This window comes from Notolepis coatsorum (genome assembly GCF_963971535.1).
Source record: "Notolepis coatsorum genome assembly, contig: SCAFFOLD_300, whole genome shotgun sequence".
Lineage (NCBI taxonomy): Eukaryota > Metazoa > Chordata > Actinopteri > Aulopiformes > Paralepididae > Notolepis > Notolepis coatsorum.
In genome coordinates this window covers 23890-48926 of record NW_028173498.1, presented here as the reverse complement: position 1 = coordinate 48926, position 25037 = coordinate 23890, and the positions used below count along the sequence as shown (strand labels likewise).

Below are 25037 nucleotides of genomic sequence, written 5' to 3'. Positions count from 1 at the left end.
TCACATCACACACACAAACCAGTACAAACCAGTCACATCACACACACAAACCAGTACAAACCAGTACACACCAGTCACATCACACACACAAACCAGTACATACCAGTCACATCACACACACAAACCAGTACATACCAGTACATACCAGTCACATCACACACACAAACCAGTACACACCAGTCACATCACACACACAAACCAGTACAAACCAGTCACATCACACACACAAACCAGTACATACCAGTCACATCACACACACAAACCAGTCACATCACACACAAACCAGTACATACCAGTTACATCACTGTGTCGTCAGCGTAGTTTGAATTGTACTGTGTCGTCAGCGTAGTTTGAATTGTACTGTGTAGTCGGTGTAGTTTGAATTGTACTGTGTAGTTTGAATTGTACTGTGTAGTCGGTGTAGTTTGAATTGTACTGTGTAGTTTGAATTGTACTGTGTAGTCGGTGTAGTTTGAATTGTACTGTGTCGTCATTAGGGGTGTAACGGTACACGGAAGCCACGGTTCGGTACGTACCTCGGTTTTGGGCTCACGGTTCGGTACACAGGAAAACAATATTTATGATTATTATATATTTATAATAATAATAATTATTATATATAATTATTTTTTATTAAGTTATACTTAGTTCCACCTAGGCTTGCTAGTCAGTCAGTGATAACGGTGTCATTCTGTGTTCAGGAATCCACTCGAGTAAATTACTTGCCTACTGCCGCCTCCCCCCACCGTTGTATAGTTTCACTTTCACTTCTAGAGTAGATTTTACTTCATGTGACGCAGAGAAAGACTAGAGAAGAGATGCCATGTTACGCAACAATGAGAGGATTTATCAATGTTTTGGATTTAAACACCGGAGCAGCTCGACTGGAGAGGAGCTCAAAGGACCAGTCCAGATCAGCAAAAGTACGCTTGCGTGTTTTATTTTTTTCCCTTTTTTTCTCGGATCAGCTGGAAAGTAGCGCAAAAGAAAGTTGGTGTGTTTGTGTGTGTGCGTGTCTTTCCATTGATTAACATTATTAGGCGAACAAGAAAACGATGAAAATTTTCAGCCTATTGCATATGCTGTGTTACAAACATATTGTATGTTGTAGTGCCGAGAGATGGGAGTCGGAGACGGTAGCTCGGTAGAGCGAACAGCTTTTATTCAGTACACAAATACAACATGCTACGGCTACGTTGCGTGCAGAAGACTGACCCGTGGTGGCAGTAAGTGCCACCTCCTATAATGTTCGGGCGGAACTCTTGTTCCTAACAATAGTTCCGTGGGTGAATTATGTACAATTAACAATCACTACACAAGCCCCCCCAGAATTCAACCATGGTCAAAATCTCCACGGCGGGGAGAGACAACGACCCGGCCGCGGCGTGAGCGGACAACCCGGGGCGCGGTGCAAGCGATTGCGCCCTCCACGGCGCCCGGGGGCATGAACCGGCCACGGTGAGTGCGGAAAGCCAGGGGCGGGGAGGTAGGGGCGGCGCAAGCGCCCGTGTCCTCCCCGACACCCGGGGGCACAGACGTCGACGAGGCCAACGGCGGCTCCGTCGTTGGCGGGTCCCGGGGTAGCGGCGGACGGCCCCGGCGGGGGGAGAGGGCCAGCTCTAAGGGCTGGGAAATGTCTATGTGGGCGGGTTCAATCTTGTGGTGGTTGTACCCCACCTCAAAGGCGAGCCTTCGCCAGTCCTCAGGGGCCTGTGGGCTAGGGTGTCCGGTGGATAGGTCATCCCGCAGCGTCGGACCCGAGTGACCAATCGCGACGTCCTCCAGGCGTAGACTGGAATCTGCAGTCCCGAGGGCCTGGATGTCGTGGTCGGAGGCCTGTTCCGAGCCCCTGTCGACGTAGTCGAGGTCCGGCTGTACAGCTCCGATGACGACGTTGGGCTTCTCGGCGACGTGTCCCGCGGCGCCCTCGGAATCGTACGCGAGCTCTTGTCGTGCCGACCATGGCTCCGCTACCTTTGACTCAGACGTCGTGAGGGGTTCGTGGTCGGTGAAAGCTGTAAGAAGGCCGCCGTATGTCGCCCCCTCGCGGACACATGCCAACGAAGCCCGTGTCTGTGCGTTTATTAGGCGGCCATGTCTAATGTCCACGAGGAGACCGTGTGCACCCAGGAAATCTGCCCCCAGTAGTGGGAACGAAATGTCGGCCGTGATGCAGTCCCACGTGAACCGCTGGCCCCCAAAACACAGTTCCACGGTCCTTGTACCGTAGGTGCGGATAGGGGTATCGTTGGCGGTCGTCAGGCGTGGACCTCTATTATCGCCGGCGGTGTCCTCTTTCGTAGCCGGCAGGACGCTCCTCTGAGCTCCGGTGTCGCAGAGGAATTTGCAACCGGAGAGTGTGTCTCTAATGAAAAGCAGCCGGTTCGACATACCTGCGCTCACCGCTGCTACTGGGCGCAGGTGTCTGCATTTACGCGTTATGCCGAACGTGCAAGGGGAACGGCATCTTGTCGCCCTCGCGCCGAAACGTGCGTGGTAATAACACAGGCCTGCGGCCGCGCTGCTCCTGATCTTCCTCGCCCCTCCCCCCTGCGGCGTGTAACCGCATGTCGAGGCTATTAGCCCTGGGGCAAAGTGTCGAGTGGCCAGGTAGAAGCGGTCAGCCTCTTCTGCTAAAGCCCGGGGATCCGTAGCCGCTGTATTGGCAAGTGCCGTCTGCACGTGTGGCGGCATGTGCCTGAGAAACAGTTCGATAAACAGGAAATCAGGCCGTTCTGCACCCAGCAGGTTTAACATCATCTCCATGTGCTCCGAAGGCTTGCTGTCCCCCAAGCCTCGTAAAGCCAGCAAGCGTCGGGCCCGCTCTGACTGTGACAACTCGAATATACTGAGTAGGTGCGTCTTAAACGCCTCATATTTATTCCGTGCAGGCGGAGCTGTTATGAAGCCTACCGTCCTCGCCGCTGTAGTGCTCCCGAGGCTCGAGACGACGTGGTAATACCTCGCGGCGTCGTCGTCAACCCCTCGTAGGGCGAACTGCGCCTCTGTTTGCGCGAACCACGCCGCCGCAGAATGCTCCCAAAACTCCGGCAATCGAATAATAACGGCATCGTTTGCCATGTTCGGTTCGGTCCCTGATACTTCAGCGAGACCAATGTCGGGGTCACCAGTGTAGTGCCGAGAGATGGGAGTCGGAGACGGTAGCTCGGTAGAGCGAACAGCTTTTATTCAGTACACAAATACAACATGCTACGGCTACGTTGCGTGCAGAAGACTGACCCGTGGTGGCAGTAAGTGCCACCTCCTATAATGTTCGGGCGGAACTCTTGTTCCTAACAATAGTTCCGTGGGTGAATTATGTACAAATAACAATCACTACAATGTATGGTTTTGTTTCAGTAACGCCTGTAGGTAAGGGGAGGAGGGGAGGAGAGGAGAGGAGAGGAGAGGAGAGGAGAGGAGAGGAGAGGAGAGGGAGATGAGAGGAGGGGAGGAGAGGAGAGGAGAGGAGAGGAGAGGAGAGGAGAGGAGAGGGGAGGGGAGGGGAGAGGAGGAGAGGAGAGGAGAGGAGAGGGGAGGGGAGAGGAGAGGAGAGGAGAGGAGAGGAGAGGAGAGGAGAGGAGAGGAGAGGAGAGGAGAGGAGAGGAGAGGAGAGGAGAGGAGAAACAGCCGAGTGCAGCAGAGTGCGCGTTCATTTGTTCCGTCGGCTTGTTCATGCCTTTACAAGCTTCAACGTTTTATTCATCATCTAAATGTGGCAATCCAAGCTTGATATGCAACGTTAAATGAATGACCTTCTGACTGTTAGTAAGCCAGTGTAAAGTAAAGTAAAGATATTGAGCATAGCCTTTCACCTAGTGGTATGTATGAAACGTATTCTTCGTATGGCTGCACGTACCGCACCGTGAGACACGTACCGTAAATTCGCGTGACGAATACATGTACCGTTACACCCCTAGTCGTCAGCGTAGTTTGAATTGTACTGTGTCGTCAGCGTAGTTTGAATTGTACTGTGTCGTCAGCGTAGTTTGAATTGTACTGTGTCGTCAGCGTAGTTTGAATTGTACTGTGTCGTCAGCGTAGTTTGAATTGTACTGTGTCGTCAGTGTAGTTTGAATTGTACTGTGTCGTCAGCGTAGTAAGAATTTGTACCATTTCAGAGTTGGAGCCATTATGGAGCTTCATTGCTTTCTCCTGCACGTTCCCAATGGCAGCGTCCGCACATAACGCTAGGGATATGAGCATCACACCTGAAAAACACACACACACACGCACGTACGCAAATATTGTTTTAGAGCATGGAAATATGACCACATGTGTAAAAGGTGCTGAAGATCAAGCTTGATGCGAGTTTAATGCCCTCCTCAGAACATTTGTCCAGCCCATAATATTATTATTAATAATAATATTATTTCTTGGTGCACATCGACAGCAGGAGACATATGATGAGAAAATAAACACAAGTCAGTCGCCTCCACAACGAGGCTGAAACGCGTCCTCTTTTGAACCCTTTGTGGTGTGAGATTCCTCCGACTTATATCTTGGAATTCTAGAACTATATACTGTAGCTCTCAACGAATTCTAGAACTATATACTGTAGCTCTCAACGGCCAGTAGTCACTATGACATCACCATTAGAATGGTTTCATTCAGAACACTTTAATTTATTTAGAAATACTTTATTTAGAAATACCTTATGTAGAAATACTTTATTCATCACAAGGGAAATTCTGCGTTTTCACTGGATGTGAAGTTGTTGAAAGACTTATTTTCATTTCCTTTTACAGTTCTTGAAACAAAACCCTTAACACATTCCCGCCCGACCACGGATAAATCCGTGTTTCGAATCCAACGGTTGAGGACCAATCACGGACATGTCCGTGGCAAGCTTGTTTTGGCTTTTATTCCATTTTAATAACCTACTCAATGTCACCGAGCAGCACTGCAGAAGTACCCTACTCTTTTGAATTCGAAAAAGTGCATTACCGGCCAGATCCTCTTAGGGCGCTATCTCGATAATGCAGTGTTCCCTGTGGCAGAAGTTGTCTTGTTTTTTATGGAACTCCAATGTAGTTTTCTGCTAACATGAAGCGATGCCTATAGGCTGTAGCTTGGAATACGTTTTGGGACGCGGATTTCAGTGTGCAGTAAAGGAATATATCATCAGCCAATGGACATATCGATCTACCAGATGGCGATCGATAACTGGGAAATCATTTGGGGAATCCAACCGGCCCACGGTAAGATCTTTTTCACGTAAATGACATGCTGATCAGGGCTTGTTATGATAGCCATCCACCCGGTCAGCGAATGTGGCTACTGAGGCTAACGCGGTTATTGGTAATCAATAATCAGAAACGACGTCCCCCGCCCCCCCCCCCCCTTTCATGCATTCATGGTGGACCATCATATCGATTATATGCAGTTTGAGTTTTAACTGTAGCTTCTGTATCCGAAATGCCATTGTATTTAACGTTAGTAGCTTAGCGGCCTGTATCTCGCCTTCCAGGAAATATACTAGACCAAATCCCTTATAACGCTTATATTCAAGACGCTATAAAATGAGAACGTATAGATGAAAAAATGTTTTCTTTAAGCCATTTTGAAGGGACGGTTTATGGTGTCAATTGACAATGAGAATGGACAGATAGCAATACTATAAAGTATAGATTTAGCTCTACAAACAGCCCCACGGACTATGCAAGTCTATTATGAAATGCTGGCCGTCTAGAGTGATTTTAGACGGATCCAAGTGTTAAAAGGAACACGCCAACATTATAGGACATGTGCTTACCGTCTTCCCCAGAGAGAGACAAGAAGATGGATACCAGTTTTCCTCTCTGTGCGTTCAGTAGAAAGCTATCCGGCTTAGCACAAATGAATGGAAGCGAATAGGGACCAGCTAGCCTACAGTAGCTGTTGGCCAAAAACACCTCTCGCAGGGGTGTTAAGCTAGAATATAGGTCTGTATCCGCCTCCATTCATTTGTGCCAAGTTAGGCTAGCTTGGAGTCGGATGGCGTTCTACTGAACGCACAGAGAGGAAGTTCTTCTTGTCTTCTTGTCTGAAGAAGATGGTAGTGCATTTCCCATAATGTTGGTGTGTTCCTTTAACCCTTTCACTACAGACGGTTAACCTTTCACTGCCACACTACAGACGGTAAACAGTCTGTAGTGTGGCAGTGAAATGGTTAACCTTCTGTAGTGTGGCTGTGAAAGGATTGGCCCGTTGTCGTGTGGCAGTGAAAGGGTTAACCTGATGTATTGTTGCAGTGAAAGGATTAACCATTTTGGTAGTGTGGCAGTGAAAGGGTTAAATGTGTTCAGGGTATTCTGGTGTGGTGTTGTGGCTTAAAACTGTTACTACCGGACCTCGTTCAGAACACGGCCAGCACTTCCACCACAGGACTCGGCAAAGTCAGCTTAAGTATTTCATACAATTTAATGTAAAATAAACTATTTGAACTATCCCTTTAAAACCCTTTCACTCAGGGACCGAAACTAAAGCCCGCCGCCCGCCAGGGGCGGTCAGTTTTTACCGTTGGCGCTTGACACTTAGAGGGCTGCCCGCCGTGTGACGTGTAATCAATCAAGTTCATAACGATACTCTTATTTTGAAAATCTGTGCAGGTCTCATTTCCGCCCCAAGCGCATCTCCAGTCATAATATCGATGGCTCTGGCAGTTAGCAACAATTAGGTTCGTATGATACTCTTATTTTGAAAAAAAACGTGGCAACGAGTCATATCCGCCCAGCCCTGCAGCGGGATACTATTGGCTAAGGGCTTCTGCTCGCAGTGCTCATGTCAACACAGGCAGTCTGCTCTAGAAGAGCGGACCTCCGTTACTGTTTAAACAATGACCCAGTCAACTATTCACTTTTAGTTTAATACATGACGAGGCATTGTCTAACGGTATCTAGCTGGCTAGCTACTGATAGCTGCTGATATCAACAAATGCTCCAGCAATAGTCGAGTGCGTAATACCTCCATTCCCTCGTTAGCTCGCGTTAGCTAGCTCACGTTAGTCGATCTGTCCCAGTAAACTAAATTGTCTTAACGTTATCTACCGGGCTAGCAGTAGCTACAGATAGCTCCTGATATCAATGTCTTATAACATTGATTGAATGCGTATTCTAGCTGAGGGCATTTGCCTATTGTCAGCGACTTTGGGTCCTTGAAAAGCGCTATACAAAATAAATGAATTATTATTATTATTATTATTATTATTATTATTATGCGTGTGTGTAAATGCGTGCCTGTGTGTGTAAATGCGTGCCTGTGTGTGTAAATGCGTGCCTGTGTGTGTAAATGCGTGCCTGTGTGTGTGTGCGTGCCTGCTTGTGTATATGTGTGCCTGTGTGTGTGTGTGTGCAGTGTGCGCACGCCTGTGTGTGTTCCAGCAGTCCTGTAGCTGGGAGCCCTTGGCCCCCGGAGAAGAGAGCAGCCCTGTCAGTGTGTCATCATCCCGCGGAACCTGCCAGGCTTTTATGAAATACCAAATTACTAATTGGCCCGGCGTTGGGTTTCCCGCATGGCAGTAACAGTGTAATATCTGCTCCTCCATTAGAGGAGAGCGACACTGTGAGCCACGTCCTCCGTACCCTCCTGCTGCGCTGGCAAGTCTCTGTCATTTCACACCGGGAGGAGCTGAGCCAGAGACACACGGACATAACAAAGACACACACACACACACACAAGCAGGAGATCATCATCAAGGACGAAACAAAAGACTTTCCTAACATTTCCTGCCAACTTGGGATATATCGCTGTTGTTGTTCTGCCTTCTGATGGCGTGTGGCAGCCTGTTAGCTCCGTGTGAGGCGTCACCGGAGACCTCCTGCATCTGATGAATCTACCACGCGATTAGCTTAGAGACTGTAGCATCTGATGAATATCTACAAACGATTAGCTTAGACTGTAGCATCTGATGAATCTCTACAAACGATTAGCTTAGACTGTAGCATCTGATGAATATCTACAAACGATTAGCTTAGACTGTAGCATCTGATGAATCTCTACAAACGATTAGCTTAGACTGTAGCATCTGATGAATATCTACAAACGATTAGCTTAAACTGTAGCATCTGATGAATATCTACCACATGATTAGCTTAGACTGTAGCATCTGATGAATATCTACCACATGATTAGCTTAGACTGTAGCATCTGATGAATATCTACAAACGATTAGCTTAGACTGTAGCATCTGATGAATAACTACAAACGATTAGCTTAAACTGTAGCATCTGATGAATCTCTACAAACGATTAGCTTAAACTGTAGCATCTGATGAATAACTACCACACGATTAGCTTAAACTGTAGCATCTGATGAATACCTACCACCAGTGATGGGAATAACGGCGTTATAAATAACGGCGTTACTAACGGCGTTAGTTTTTTCAGTAACGAGTAATCTAACGGATTACTCTTCCAATCTTAATAACGCCGTTACCGTTACTGCCAAAAAATGCAGCGGGTTACTATGCAGTTTTTTTCATCAGACAGATCTCTGCGCCAACACACACACACACGCCGCGCATCGCCAACACACACACACACACACGCCGCGGCATCGCCGACACACACACACACACGCCGCGCATCGCCAACACACACACACACACACACACACGCCTCGCATCGCAGAAACACACACACACACACACACGCACGTCGCCAACAAACAACAACAACAACATTCTCCCCGCTGGACTCACGCTGATCAAATAAAAAAAGAAACATACTTTTTCGGACTGATCATCTGAGCTCCTCTCCAGTTAAATCCAAATAATCCTCTGCCATTGTTGTAATATGTCATCTGTTCTCTAGTATTTAGTCTCGTGCAGTTAAATCCTCTCTAGAAGGGAAAGTGAAACTTACCAAGCCTATAAGTTGTTAAAGGGGCAGTAGGCAATTAATTTACTCTGGATGCCTGAACACAGAATGACACCAGTATCCCACGGCAAGCCTATAGAAAATTATTCTATTTAATAATAATAATTATAATAATGATCATAAATATAATATATTTAAAAAAAGTAATACATTTTTTTTTTACTTTCTGAAGTAACTAGTTACTTTTATAATTTGTAACTGAGTAAGTAATTTAGTTACTTTTTGGAAGAAGTAACTAGTAACTGTAACTAGTTACTTTTTAAAAGTAACTTGCCCAACACTGCCCATCATACAGCATAAGTACATTACAATGAAAATAAGTGGGGCATCAAACCCGAGTGCAAATGTAACAGTAAAGTGCAATAGTAATATTAATATAGTGATTAAGCTGGGTATAAGATATATACATTTGTTCTACTGAGTATAATGCTAATCACATGTATGTACAGAGTTGTAATATATTTAATTGTTTAAAAAATGTACCCCAGTTGCTATTGCATGCACATATTTGTGTTTTATTACACGTATATGTACATACATACCAACTATTCACCTGTTTTATTCTCCACCCATCCATAGCAACACTATTATCACCGACATCCAAGAAGGGAGATCCCCCCTTGAACGGCCCTTCTAAGGTTTCTCTCCTCCACATCGCCTGTGGTGCTTTTTTCCTATTGCTATAGGGTTGTCCTTACCTTCGCTGGGGTATGTCTGGGAGTGTTGCATTTATTATTTTACATTTATTTTGGATTTCATGGTGGGTTTTTTGTTCTTGATTTATTGGGATGTTTCTTCTTGAATAGTTTAAAGAAGACTTGTCCGGCCCATGGGGACATTAACTTGTGATTTCGGGCTTTACAAATCAATTTGATTTAATTTTTTTTTCTTTCATTTCAACCTTTATTTAAAATCGTAAGCATCTGAGGTTTCCCTCATTTACAGAAACGACGATTGTACAGTACATAATAAAAACAATATTCACAGAAATTTAAACACCAGAGTAAAACAAATTAAAAACGTTTAAAAATAATTTTAAAATATCAACTAAAACAGTTACAGGTAGTCACACAATGGTCTGAAATCATACATTTAAACATTCCAAGGGAAGGGAGAACCTCCAATTTATCGTGAGTTGAAGGACATTCCATGAGTTAGAGGCATCAAAGGAAAAGGCTGACTTCCCTAGCTCAGAACAAATCTGAGGAACCCTAAGAACCATCCAGTCATTCGATCGAGTTGAATAGGTTCCAATATTCCAATTTAACAGTGAGGAGATATAAACAGGTTGTTTACCAATAAGGGCTTTAAAAATGAATAAATACCAGTGTTTGTTGCGCCTTTCTGCAAGAGAAGGCCAACCCACCCTATCATACAGGACACAATGGTGAGTATCATATCTGTCACCAGTTATAAATCTGAGAGCTGAGTGATATGCAGAATCCAGAGGTTTAAGAGTTGATGCCGCAGCATGCCTATAAATTACATCACCATAGTCCAAAACTGATAAGAAGACTGATTCCACAATTCTTTTTCTACTAAATAGAGGAAAATTGGATCTGTTTCTGTACAGGAAACCAATTTTCTGTCGCAGTTTAGTGGCAAGATTTTCCTCATGGAACTTAAATGTTAATTTCTCGTCAAGCCACAGGCCAAGATATTTATACTCAGTGACTCTCTCTATACAAGAGCCACTGACAGTAGATATCCTCACATCATCAAGGTTAATATTCCTTGCTCTTGAAAATAACATAAACTTTGTCTTACTAGCATTAAGAACCAATTTAAGACTAGTAAGGGCATCCTGTAGAGCATAAAAGGAAAGTTGCAATTTCTCAAAGGCCAGCTGTACAGAGTCTGCAATACAGTACACAATTGTGTCATCAGCTTACAGATGGGCATGACATCCATACAAAGAAGAAACAATATCATTAATATAAATTGTAAAAAGGACAGGACCCAAAACTGAACCTTGTGGCACACCTTTAGTCATGACCAAGAATTCTGATTGTGCTTGACCTAACTTCACACACTGCCGCCTAGAAGATAGATAATCCTGAAACCAGACACAGGCATTATCATCCAACCCAATGTTAGATAGTTTCTTTGCATTTATATGACCAGTGATACAGGTATAAAGACACTATGGTCAGGCACTCTACTACTGGCCCCTGCGCAGCTAACACTGGAGCGGTTAAAGCTGAGGTGCCTTGCTCAAGGGCACAGCGAGCAGGCATGTGCACACATAGAGCCCAACGGGTGCACAAGCACCTGCCCTTTTGTGCCTCATAAAAAAGTGCCCTTTTTATGCCAATTATTTTTACCATACTTCCTTTTTTACCTCCATATAGAGAGAGTGATCTGCAATCTGCTTGGGTTGGGGGTGCAATTCCTAACAGGCTCAACCATATGGATAAAAGTTCCCATATTATGTGCATTACACAAACTAAAAACAGATATTACATTACATTACACAAACTAAAAACAGATATTACATTACATTACACAAACTAAAAACAGATATTACATTACATTACACAAACAAAAAAACGATATTGTCTGAATTACTAGAAGAAAGAAATGCACCACCTTTGGCTGATAGTAATTTATTAATTTCTTAGGATTTCTTTTGGTCTAATAAATGTTTAAGGTTCTTAGATGGATCCCCTGCTGCCTCCTCCTCCTGCTCCTCCTACTCTTCCTCATCTTCCTCCTCCTCCTCCTCCTCTTCCTCCTCCTCCTCATCTTCCTCCTCCGCCTTCTCCTTCTCCTCCTCTTCCTCATCTTCCTCATCCTCCTTCTAATCCTCCTTCTCCTCCTCCTACTCTTCCTCCTCTTCCTTCTAATCCTCCTTCTCCTCCTCCTCCTAATCCTCCTCCTGCTCCTGTTCCTACTCTTCCTCATCTTCCTCCTCCTCCTGCTCCTACTCTTCCTCATCTTCCTCCTCCTCCTCCTCCTCCTCCTCATTCTCCTCCTCCTCCTCCTCCTGCTCCTCCTCTTCCTCCTCCTCCTCCCTCCTCCTGCTCCTCCTCCTCTTCCTCCTCCTCATCTTCCTCCTTATCCTCATCTTCCTCCTTCTCCTCCTCCTCCTGATCCTCCTCTTCCTCCTCTTCCTCCTCCTCCTCCTGCTCCTCATTATCCTCCTCATCTTCCTCCTGCTCCTCCTCTTCCTCCTCCTCCTCTTCCTCCTCCTCCTCATCCTCCTCTTCCTCATCCTCTTCCTCATCCTCCTCCTCCTGCTCCTCCTCCTCATTCTCCTCATCCTCCTCTTCCTCCTCCTCATCCTGCGCCTCCTCCTCCTCCTCTTCCTCCTCCTCTTCCTCTTCCTCCTCCTCTTCTTCCACCTCCTCCTCCTGCTCCTCCTCCTCATCCTGCTCCTCCTCTTCTTCCACCTCCTCCTCTTCCTCCTCCTCCTCCTCCTCATCCTCCTCCTTTTCCTCCTCCTCTTCCTGCTCCTCATCCTCCTCCTCTTACTCCTCCTCCCCTACTCTTCCTCATCTTCCTCCTCCTCCTCCTCCTGCTCCTCCTCCTCTTCTTCCCCCTCCTCCTCTTCCTCCTCCTCCTCCTCCTCCTCTTCCACCTCCTCCTCCTCCTGCTCCTCCTCCTCCTCCTCTTCCTCCTCCTCCTGCTCCTCATCCTCCTCCTCTTACTCCTCCTCCTCCTCTCCTACACTTCCTCATCTTCCTCCTCCTCCTCCTCCTCCTCCTCTTCCTCATTCTCCTCCTCCTCTTCCTCCTCCTCATCCTGCTCCTCCTCCTGCTCCTCCTCCTCTTCTTCCTCTCCTCCTCCTCCTCCTCCTGCTCCTCCTCCTCCTCCTCCTCCTCCTCATCCTCCTCCTCCTAGTCCTCCTTCTCCTCCTCCTCCTCCTCCTCCTGCTCCTCCTCCTCCTCCTCCTCCTCCTCCTCCTCCTCCTCCTCCACGGGGAGCAGCGTACTGGCTCATGTTAGGCAGGCCATGCATTATGCAGCAGCTTAGGTAACGGCGCCGGATATTCATGTCCTCGGCTGCAGTCCACCTGACGCTGCTCTGGTCGTAGCGCTCCACCTTGTTGGAGACGGAGATGAAGTCATTGTAGCCTCCGACCACGAAGAGCAGGTCGTCCAGCACCGCGATGCCAAAGTAGCTGCGGGGGGTGAGCATGTCGGGCAGGGCGCTCCAGGAGTCAGTCAAGGGGCTGAAGGCCTCCGCGCTACGCAGGTCGTTTCTACCGTCCCACCCTCCCACCTGAGGACAGGACACATGAGAGGAATGTTTTAGTGTGTGGCTCAGGCAGGCAGACACTGTATTAATCCATTTAGGGAAATGAGGGCATCACAGAAGCATTGAAAGTCAAATGATAAAAATATCTAGTATAAAGCATTTGTCTCTGTGTGCACCTACCGCATAGACCTGTCCTCCATATGCAGCCACTCCCACTCCGGCACGCCTTCTGCTCATGGGGGCGATCAGAGTCCACTGGTCGGTGTCTGGGCTGTAGCACTCAGCTGTGAGCAGACGCCAGCCACCACAGATGTAAACCTGTAATAAGAAAGAATATTCTAATTTAGTTTATATATTCCATTTGATTTCATTCTACTTTAATTGTCTGTTAATGTTGATGCACCAAAGGACCCAGACACATCTTTTGTATGTGCAAGCTTACTTGGCAATAAAGACATTTATGATTTCTGATCTAACGTTCCTTGTGTTCATCTAGCACCCTGTGTCCCTCAGTTCCACCCACCTTGCCCTGGAGGGCTGCTGCCCCGGCCTGGCTCCTGTGCTCCAGCATGGGTGAGATCACTGTCCACTGGTTGGTTTCAGGCTCGTAGCGCTCGGCGGTGTTCAGTATCCTGTCTCCGACCCACCCTCCCATGGCGTAGATACAGCCGTCCAACACGACCACGCTGAGCCCACAGCGGTGTGAGTGCATGGGAGCCATCTGCAGCCAGCTGCGAGTGACGGGGTTGAACGTGCTCACACTGCTGAGATGCTGTCCGGCGTAGTCCAAGCCACCGACGCAGTAGACCAGACCGTGGAGATAAGCGGTGCCGTGGCCCCACCGGGGACTCTCCCCCTCAACACTCACGTCCATCCATCCACCGGCTCGGATATCGTAAGCCTCCATGTCAATGGTCACGCTGCCTCCACTATAGCCTCCGATGGCCAATAGGACCTCCTGGGGCAGGCGTGGGCGGGTCAGGGGGTTTGGGAGCCTGTCGGAGCCAGGGGGGTTCAGGACGCTGAGGATGAGGGCCCTGCAGTCGTGGCTGTCCCTCACCACAGGGTTGTTCAGGACGTTGTTCCTGAAGTAGTCAGGCCTCATCAAGCCCATGCGAACCTGGGAAGAGACAAGCAGACAGCGGGTACACCTTAGACATCGGTTGTAGACGGTTTCTGTTGCTAGGGAACAGTTTGGACCCAAATGTTTGAGAACCACTGTACTAGGGAACCTAGTGTTGTTTTAATGTAATGCACAGTAATACAATTTTTATTTTTTTATTTTATAAATGTTTTTATTTAATTTTCATACATAAAACAGAACATAACACTACAATAATAACAATAACAATAACAATAACAATAATAATAATAATAATAATAATAATAATAATAATAATAATAATAATAACAATGACAACAGCGACGACAACAATAATAACAGTAACATGAATCATAATGACCTTGACAAGAGACAGACAAACAAGAAAAAGTAAAATAATAAAAATAAAATTAAAAATAATGTGGCTCAGGCACTAGCAACCATGTTTGTGTATCCGTAATACAATTAGTTACCTTGGGCAGCAGCAAAGGGATGTGTGTTTTACGCTCCTCACGGGAGTGGTCGATCCAACGGAGGACGGCCTCGAACACCGTCTCCTCGCTCTTCACGTTCAGATCATCTCTCTCGATGATGTCCACCAGTTGCTGCGGGGACAGCTCCACAAACTCCTGTGAGACGTGCAACATCTCCTCAAAGTGGCACACGATGAAGAGATGGCCCTTGCGCCTCAGGTCAGGGCAGCAGTAGATGTCCGTGAACCTCCAGATGCCGACACAGTTTTCCAGAGACAGCTGGCCTTCTAGGAAGTCAGAGCACGCTCCTACTATGCCAGTGACGCGAAGCTGGTCTGCAGCCACCAGAAGCTCTTTCACGTTCTCTGCTGTCACCAGCACAAAGCGTGTGTAGGCGTACTCTATGATGAGCTGCATCATACCCGGGGACACCCCAGGGATACTGTAGACTGCTTTCTCTGAGTCGCTCCAGCGAGTGAAGAGGGCTCTGTGGGACGCAGAGTATAGAGATATCTGATGAGTAAACAGTAAGCAACATTCTGTCCTGTGTAGTAATTAGGGCTGACCCCTATTAGTTGAATAGTCGACTAATCGGTCGAAAGGAGCCGTAGTCGACTGCCAACCTCTTAGAAGCGTGGCTAACGCTAATAGCACGCATACCAGAGGCCAACTGCCTAAGAAAACAGGCACAGAGGTACTGAACGAGGATTTCACCCATCTAATGAACACACTAGACTAGACAAATATCAAGATGTATCCATCAGTGGACCAATTGCATGCTTTTGCAGAGGACAACAAGCCTTCGGTCGACTCCTTCAGACATTAAGCACCCCCACAGCCCAAATGGAATGATAAAAAAATATATATATTTATTATACTTATTTGTGAGAGTGGCTTCTCAGGGTTCCAGACAACATCATAACATGATGATCCCATAGCAAATTTTGGACATTGAAAACATTGTTCCCCTGCAGGAGATGATGATCAGACTAGACACACAATACATTACACACGCACTCCTCTCACTCACACACAGCGATCAGAGTAAGACACACACATACACACTCCTTTCACTCACACACAGCGATCAGAGTAAGACACACACACATACACACTCCTCTCACTCACACACAGCGATCAGAGTAAGACACACACATTCACACTCCTCTCTCTCACACACAGCGATCAGAGTAAGACACACACACATTCACACTCCTCTCACTCACACACAGCGATCAGAGTAAGACACACACACATACACAAATTACACAGTACACACCTCTCACTCACACAGCGATCAGAGTAAGACACACACACAAATTACACAGTACACACACTCCTCTCACTCACACAGCGATCAGAGTAAGACACACACACATACACACACACACACGGACTCCTCTCACACACAGCAAACAAAAGTTATTTAAAGTACACTTCCACTTTAATTTGTATTATTTAATTTATTTATCTTGTTATGAGTGATTGCTGTATTGTTCTTCAAATACATTTTCATTTAAAGTGGCTTAAAGATCCAAATTCAAATGTTTCATGAGTCATTATTTTAATTTGCTATGGGATCATCATGTTATGATGTTGTTGTTTGGTCCTGACAAGAGTCTCAAAGTCTGGGGTGATGGTAGACAAGCAACTCTGAGGTCATGCTCAATGTCCAATCTGTTCCTCTGCTCTGTCTTCAGCTGGACCAGAGCTGAGAAGCCACTTTCACAAAGATGGGTAATTAAAATTTTTTATTTTTATTTATTTTTTTAACATTGGTTTTCGATTAGTCGACTAATCGAAAAAATAATCAGCAGATTAGTCGACTACCAAATTAGTCATTAGTTGCAGCCCTACCTAGTAGTAATATATTTTCACTGTAGAAGTATAGGGTCTTAGCACAGTAGAAGTATAGTATCTTTTTACAGTAGAAGTAGAGTATAGTATCTGTTTACAGTAGAAGTACAGTATAGTATATGTTTACAGTAGAAGTATATTATCTGTTTACAGTAGAAGTGCAGTATCTTTTTACAGTATAAGTCCAGTATAGTATCTGTTTACAGTAGAAGTGCAGTATAGTATCTGTTTACAGTAAAAGTACAGTATGGTATCTGTTTACTAACAAAGCTAACCTGAACCAAGCTAACCTGAACCAAGCTAAACTTACCTGAAATAGTCACTGCAGTCACACAGGAGGGCCTTGTGGGCATTCAACTCAGTGCTGTTGACTTTAATAACCACATCACAGAGCCTTCCCTCCAGACGCAGGTCATTAAGGATTGTACAGGACATTGTTTCCTTTTCCATGTGGGGATTTTAAATTGTATCTACAGAATATATTCAAGCTTACAGACAAGTAGCCGGAAACAACAAGTGAGATCTTCACTTGGTCTTCTGCGATCTGAGAACTTCTTCTTCTTCTTCTTTTGAATTTCCGGCAGATTAGACGCATCGTGGCGTATTACTGCCCTCCGCACTTCTTTTGATGATCTCTTCTTCTTCTTCTTCTTCTTCTTCTTCTTCTTCTTCTTCTTCTTCTTCTTCTTCTTCTTCTTCTTCTTCTTCTTCTTTCTTGGCGTATTTCTTCCCTCCTCATTTCTTATACTACACTAGTGGTGTTCCATCTTTAGGCCTCTTCAACTCACACTTTCTCCTTCTTCTCTGCTCCTCTTGCCTGTCCAATACTAATACATACACTAACGCTATATCCTCTGGTACAACTCTGAAGCATGCAGAAATGTCAGCACTGCCTCTGTGATCAACTGGTGGTTCTCATTATCCATGCCAAAGAATGATTTAAGAGAGAAGGAAGATACTCCCAGCTCTACCAGACTTTTATAAAAGATTTCCCTCTCTTTCCTATACCTTTCACATTTTAGGAAGACATGCCCGACAGTTTCAGTCTCTCCACATTCACACACCCCATCTGGATGTTTGCCCACAATGAACAAGCTACTGTTCAACCCACAGTGCCCCAGCCTCAGTCTACACATCTTCACCCTATCACTCCTTGACCCATATCCCTCCACCTTGATCAGAGAATTGTTGAATATATACTGTACCAAATGTTCTAGAATGTTCTATTATGACATCATACTGTGACATCACAAATGTTCTAGAATGTTTGATTATGACATCATACTGTGACATCACAAATGTTCTAGTGTTTGATTATTACATCATACTGTGACATCACAAATGTTCTAGAATGTTTGATATGACATCATACTGTGACATCACAAATGTTCTAGAATGTTTGATTATGAAAATCATACTGTGACATCACAAATGTTCTAGAATGTTCTAGAATGTACTATTATGACATCATACTGTGACATCACAAATGTTCTAGAATGTTCTATTATGACATCATACTATGACATCCAGTGATGGGAATAACGCGTTAGTTTTTTCAGTAACGAGTAATCTCGTATTTAATGTTGCCCAGTTGTGGCCTGTTGAGGGGCAATACATATCAAAAGTTCCAAAACAGCTATTGTGTTTGTATTTGTATGATCCACTATATAAACATAGTAATCATAATATCTACATACATGGCATTTGATTGGAGGCTAGTCTCACTTTGTCCCACAGCAACATTAAAATAGTTTAGATTTGTGTATGTTGTTTATGTAACAAATTTACTTGAAAGTAACGCAATAGTTACTTTCTGAAGTAACTAGTTACTTTTATAATTTGTAACTGAGTAAGTAATTTAGTTACTTTTTGGAAGAAGTAACTAGTAACTGTAACTAGTTACTTTTTAAGAGTAACTTGCCCAACACTGCCTACCACACGATTAGCTTAGACTGTAGCATCTGATGAATAACTACAAACGATTAGCTTAGACTGTAGCATCTGATGAATATCTACCACACGATTAGCTTAGACTGTAGCATCTGATGAATATCTACCACATGATTAGCTTAGACAGTAGCATCTGATGAATATCTACATGCGATTAGCTTAGACAGTAGCATCTGATGAATAACTACAAACGATTAGCTTAGACAGTAGCATCTGATGAATAACTACAAACGATTAGCTTAGACAGTAGCATCTGATGAATAACTACAAACGATTAGCTTAGACTGTAGCATCTGATGAATAACTACAAACGATTAGCTTAGACTGTAGCATCTGATGAATAACTACAAACGATTAGCTTAGACAGTAGCATCTGATGAATAACTACAAACGATTAGCTTAGACTGTAGCATCTGATGAATAACTACAAACGATTAGCTTAGACTGTAGCATCTGATGAATATCTACAAACGATTAGCTTAGACTGTAGCATCTGATGAATAACTACAAACGATTAGCTTAGAGACTGTAGCATCTGATGAATAACTACAAACGATTAGCTTAGACTGTAGCATCTGATGAATAACTACAAACGATTAGCTTAGACTGTAGCATCTGATGAATATCTACCACACTATTAGCTTAGACTGTAGCATCTGATGAATAACTACCACACGATTAGCTTAGACTGTAGCATCTGATGAATAACTACCACATGATTAGCTTAGACAGTAGGTGTATTATGATAATAAAATGTGTGTAGATGTAAAGCTGAGTAACATTAACATTGAGTAACATTAAAGTTAAAGAGTTGTCTCCCACTGCCAAGACCCTGCCAAGTCGTATTTGGCAAATTTACTGCATTTATATAGTGCTTTTATTTAGTTTATACCTCACATTCACTTACACATTCACACACCGACGGTAGTCGCAACCCTGCTCATCAGAAGCAGTTAGGGGTTAAGTACACTTTGACATGCTGTTGGGAGGATCTGGAATCGAACCAGGAACCTTCCGATTGCCAGACAACCGCTCTACCTCCTGGGCCACCTGTCACCCCCCTATCCTTGTAGAGACCAAGGATAGCTGGAAATGTGTAAATCTTGTGTCAATTTGACGTGGTGTAAAAGTTATTTCTTGTCAAAGTTGTACATTTTGATCTGTGATTATCGCACCACTAACTGGCCAATCAGTGTGATATTTGTTGCGAGGCATTAGTTCACCAAGATCTACCAATGTGGAGTTTTGAGAATAGCGCCACCGTGCCTGGTAGCAGGATTCCACTCCAGTAGGAGGTAAGCCAGAGCCATATTTTCTGAAAATGTGCCATACATACCCAAGTAAATGGAAGATTGCTCCACTTCGACATGGTCCATTTGCATGTTATTGGTATCTATGGACATCTATGGACCTCAGGGAATGTATTCCCAGTGTCAGAAATATTGTGTCTGTTACTAGGCTTGAGTAAATTGTAATGAACCAAAGGAGAATATAAATTATTATTATTATTATTATGTTTTTTCCCCCTTCATCTTTGATAGTGAATGCCACCATGCTAACATTGACCAGGCATGGAACATTGTCATTGAGCTCATTCAGCACCTTCTTGAGATCAGGTGTACTAGAAATCTAAGCAAATTAACAAAGGGCAGATGATTTACAGGGCTTTTTGGAGATACAGTAGTGAATTTTCACATCCGGTCACATGCAATATGAATATAGAATATAAATTACATCTGACCCCGATTAGTTGAATAGTCGACTAATCGATCGAAAGTTGACGTAGTCGACTGCCAACCTCTTAGTCGAATGCAAAAATATATATATAATACTTTTTTTGTATAATTTTTTCCAAAAGCAAAGAGGCCTAGAAGCGTGGCTAACGCTAATGGTACGCATACCAGCAATGCTAACTGCCTAAGAAAACACTGACGGCACTGAAAGAGGATTTCACTCATCTAATGAACACACTAGAGTAGACAAATATCAAGATGCATCAATTGCATGCTTTAGCATTCATTCGGGGGGGTAGTCGACTATTAGTCGACTATCAGCCAATCAAAGTCGACTATCCAAATCCTTATGGCCAAGTCACACATCTATGGATCGGCCAACATTACCTGTCTATATAATTTGTTCCTCAACATTAGCTTCTAACTGTAGCAGGCTGCAGCTTGCTGGCTAACGTTAGCTTCTAACTGTAGCAGGCTGCAGTTAGTTTACAAAACATTACCTGTCTATATAACGTTGAGGAACAAATGATATAGACAGGTAATGTTTTGAACAACTATCGTTACGTTTAGAATGGAATGTATCGGCAAAGATCGTTAGCTCAAAGCTATTCCGGCCAGTTTATCAACTTCCTGTCATTTAGAAATATGATTTTATAGTGAAAATCATTACCAAAACGTCCGGAAAAACCTCACGGGAGCATTATAGACTGTCATACAAATGTACAAATGCTATAAGGTGGCAAGAAATGCACTATAAACAATACTTTGCGGCATCGTTTCTTGCGCTAGCTCCTGTTAGCCAGCATTAGCCTTAATTAGCGTGAGCAAGTAAACTAACAGTAAACGTTTTTACATGAAATAAAGCCCAAAAACCCTGCTGACAAACGTTTGCTTATTAAATACATTCTATACTATAATAATACAAACGTTTCATTACCTCTCTGTGACGACAAAGTCGTTTAAATAACGGGAGAAAAGTAGTTAAAAACAATGTATTTGGATGGGACAGGAAGTACCATTCGCAACCTGAAGTCAGCCGGAAGTGCCTACTTTCAGGTTGTGCAAGTGGAGAATATGCATGATCGTGTGCAAACGTGCACACACACAAACATTACACACAAACATTGTGCAAATAATGTAAATATGCACACACATACACTTTTCAACAAATGTCCCCGTTTTGTTTTTAATGTAAAAAGAGCGATACCTTATCACCCAATCAAATGGTTACAAACGATGGCAGTGGACATGTTGCTAAACATTAAGAGCACGCAGGCTCCGCCCCCATGATCACATGTATTCTTAGAGCACAATCATATATAAATTACATATATACCACACCACTTCTACCAAGACAATGATCGAGTAAAACCTTCTCGGTTGCTCTGGCACATGCGGGTGAAAATAAAATACAACCCTTTCCTTATGAATATGTATTTTTTTCTTTGTATTTAAAAAAAGGGGAATGCTTACATTGTCATAATTCACGTACATTCTTCCTGGGCCCCAGGACAGTTCAGTCTGTATTTGTGAGCATGAACACACCTCTCTCTCCTAAAGCTAGACATCAGAGAGAACCCTCTAATCAGTGATGTCACTGGGATGTAAAATCTGGGGGGCGCTTCATAGACAATGAAGGGGGCTCTGACAAAAATATTATATTGAATTTTAACACCCATATGAGGTTATGTTCTAGTATTACTAAAATATTAAGCAGAGTTCTCTCACCTAAATGTGGTTTATATTCCAGTGTTGCTAACAGCTTGGAATCAGCATTTAAAACTCATTTGTGTGTAATAGCTCAGACAAACATTTTACGGCCTCACAAATTCAGAGGCCCATTCATGGAGCAGAGATGGATTTTAAACCCAGATGACATCACAGGAAGAATATAAGTGAATACTTAAAGTGGGCGCCATTTCCCTTCCAGTGGGGGGGAAGGTTACAGGACACATTCATTGCGGACACGATTCATTAACCCCGTCTGCTCCGTTCCCGTCGACCACTCCTTCCCGTCGGTTCAGTCCTTCCACCCGCTAAAGCGTTAAAGTCAACAAGTCAACAGTGCAAAACTGTGCTATTTGGTTAGCTAACGACCCGGCTTCCCTTTTATCTTTGTCTTTAAAAAAAAAAAAAAAAAAGGTCCTCCCGTGTCCGTCGTCCTACCAAAAGGTTTCCGTGGGGCTTTCAGAGCCCGTCAGCCCGTCAGCAGGGCCACGTTAAGACCGGGTGGAAGGGTCCAAATGTGGTCCGGAGTCGCGCCATTCTATCCACCAGTAGCGGTACAAGAGGTGGGGCCTACTGGGACGTCCATCACCCCGACATGGTCATGTTCATTGGTGGTCATTAAGGTGGATCGGTGGGCGTTCTCTATAGAACCAAAGAGAGATGATGGGTGAATCGCTTCACGCCTTGAACACCACTGACATTATCGTCCGTCGACGGTACACAGGGTGCTGGAACTCTGCATATAACCCAGAGAAAGAGAGGTGAGCATATCCTGTGTCGGACAACAACACCCCTCACTACATCCTACGCCGTCTGCCCCACCCTCACTACATGGCTGGTTGTGTTGCGTTGACGACGGTAACCGTTCCATACAGGCAGGAAGAAGTGGACATCCTGTATCTCAGGTATCAGGCCCCGATGGCCTCCATGGGTTTCATTGTGTGTATTGGTAGTGATTAGTTTGATACAGTATATAGGTACTCTGTACCGAGTGTGTTGTTGTTGGAACTCAGGCTGGCTTCTGTGGTGCTGTGTGCACCCTGTGTGTCCTTGGCCTCACCACAGTGTTACCACATGTTAATGGTGATGGGGCTGATGGTGGGCATCGTCAATCTGCCCAGAGAGAGAGAGAGATAGAGAGAGGTGGCACACTATCCCCAGAGAGAGAGAGAGAGAGAGAGAGAGAGAGAGGCACACTACCCCCAGAGAGAGAGAGAGAGAGAGAGAGAGAGAGAGAGAGAGAGAGGGGGGGTAGCACACTACCACCAGAGAGAGGGAGAGGGATAGAGAGAGAGAGAGAGGTGGCACACTACCACCAGAGAGAGAGAGAGAGATAGAGAGAGAGGTGGCACACTACCACCAGAGAGAGAGAGAGAGAGAGAGAGGTGCCACACTACCCCCCAGAGCGAGAGAGAGATAGGTGCCACACTACCCCCCAGAGAGAGGTGCCACACTACCCCCCAGAGAGAGGTGCACACAGAGAGAGGTGGCACACAACCCCCCAGAGAGAGGTGCCACACAGAGAGAGGTGCCACACTACCCCCCCCCAGAGAGAGGTGCCACACAGAGAGAGGTGCCACACAGAGAGAGGTGCCACACAGAGAGAGGTGCCACACAGAGAGAGGCATGCCTGGTGTATCTCCACCAACACGTTGGTCTCTTCTCCTAGATGTTCTGAGAGAGCAGTCGGACCTTCTTGGCGCTGACCAGCCAGCTCCGGAGATCCTGGACGGAGGGAAGCTTCATCCGGTCTCTGTTCTTACTGTAGACGTTGAGGAAGATGCCGAACAGGACCAGCAGGCCGCCCCAGATGTACCTGAAGAGGAGAACACGGAGGGCACTTCAAGAAACAGCAACATTTGGGGAAACCACTGATCACTACATCATTGATCCTCTCTGTCAGGGTCTTAACCAATATACCATTGATCATCTCTGTCAGGGTCTTAACCACTACACCATTGATCATCTCTGTCAGGGTCTTAACCAATATATCATTGATCATCTCTGTCAGGGTCTTAACCACTGACCACTGATCATCTCTGTCAGGGTCTTAACCACTACATCATTGATCCTCTCTGTCAGGGTCTTAACCACTACATCATTGATCCTCTCTGTCAGGGTCTTAACCACTACATCATTGATCCTCTCTGTCAGGGTCTTAACCAATACACCACTGATCATCTCTGTCAGGGTCTTAACCACTACATCATTGATCCTCTGTCAGGGTCTTAACCAATACACCACTGATCATCTCTGTCAGGGTCTTAACCACTGACCACTGATCATCTCTGTCAGGGTCTTAACCACTACACCACTGATCCTCTCTGTCAGAGTCTTAACCAATACACCATTGATCATCTGTCAGGGTCTTAACCACTACACCACTGATCATCTCTGTCAGGGTCTTAACCACTACACCACTGATCATCTCTGTCAGGGTCTTAACCACTACACCATTGATCATCTGTCAGGGTCTTAACCACTACACCACTGATCATCGGTCAGGGTCTTAACCACTACATCATTGATCCTCTCTGTCAGGGTCTTAACCACTACATCATTGATCATCTCTGTCAGGGTCTTAACCACTACATCATTGATCCTCTCTGTCAGGGTTTTAACCACTACATCATTGATCATCTCTGTCAGGGTCTTAACCACTACATCATTGATCCTCTCTGTCAGGGTCTTAACCACTACACCACTGATCATCTCTGTCAGGGTCTTAACCACTACATCATTGATCCTCTCTGTCAGGGTCTTAACCAATATATATTGATCATCTCTGTCAGGGTCTTAACCACTACATCATTGATCCTCTCTGTCAGGGTCTTAACCAATATATATTGATAATCTCTGGACACAGTGTAAACTCTAACTCAAAGTTAGGTGAGCAGGACACTTACTGGAAGGTGAAAGGCTTTGAGAAGAACATGAAGGAGAGCACGATGGTCATGGCCTTCCGTCCGGTGGTGACTGCAGACGGCGTGAAGGAGACCGTTAGTTAGAACAACATGTCGCGTCCTCAACCTTCCCTGGAAACTGTAGCTTAAAAAGGGATCGTTCAGATTTGTTGGAACTCTAGCCCTATTCCCCCACTTGTCATTAGCAATGTTAGTCGAGCTCTTTCTATCCA

At 45.0% G+C, this 25037-nt stretch overlaps 1 protein-coding gene across 2 annotated transcripts in view; it reads right to left on the bottom strand.

The window, feature by feature from the left end:
* The window catches only part of LOC311247766 (adenosine 3'-phospho 5'-phosphosulfate transporter 2-like), a 50047-nt gene that overhangs the window by 3266 nt on the left and 21744 nt on the right, over positions 1-25037 (bottom strand). The window contains exons 9-10 of one of the 2 annotated variants that reach the window (XM_084338767.1): positions 24808-24877; positions 23474-23717 (exon numbers count right to left, since the gene is read on the bottom strand). In XM_084338767.1, the coding sequence (XP_084194893.1) occupies positions 23567-23717; positions 24808-24877 (221 nt within the window). In that variant the 3' untranslated portion in view covers positions 23474-23566. Of the gene's footprint in view, positions 1-4113; positions 4212-23473; positions 23718-24807; positions 24878-25037 lie in introns of those variants that run through there. The other variant, XM_084338768.1, reaches the window with a different exon arrangement.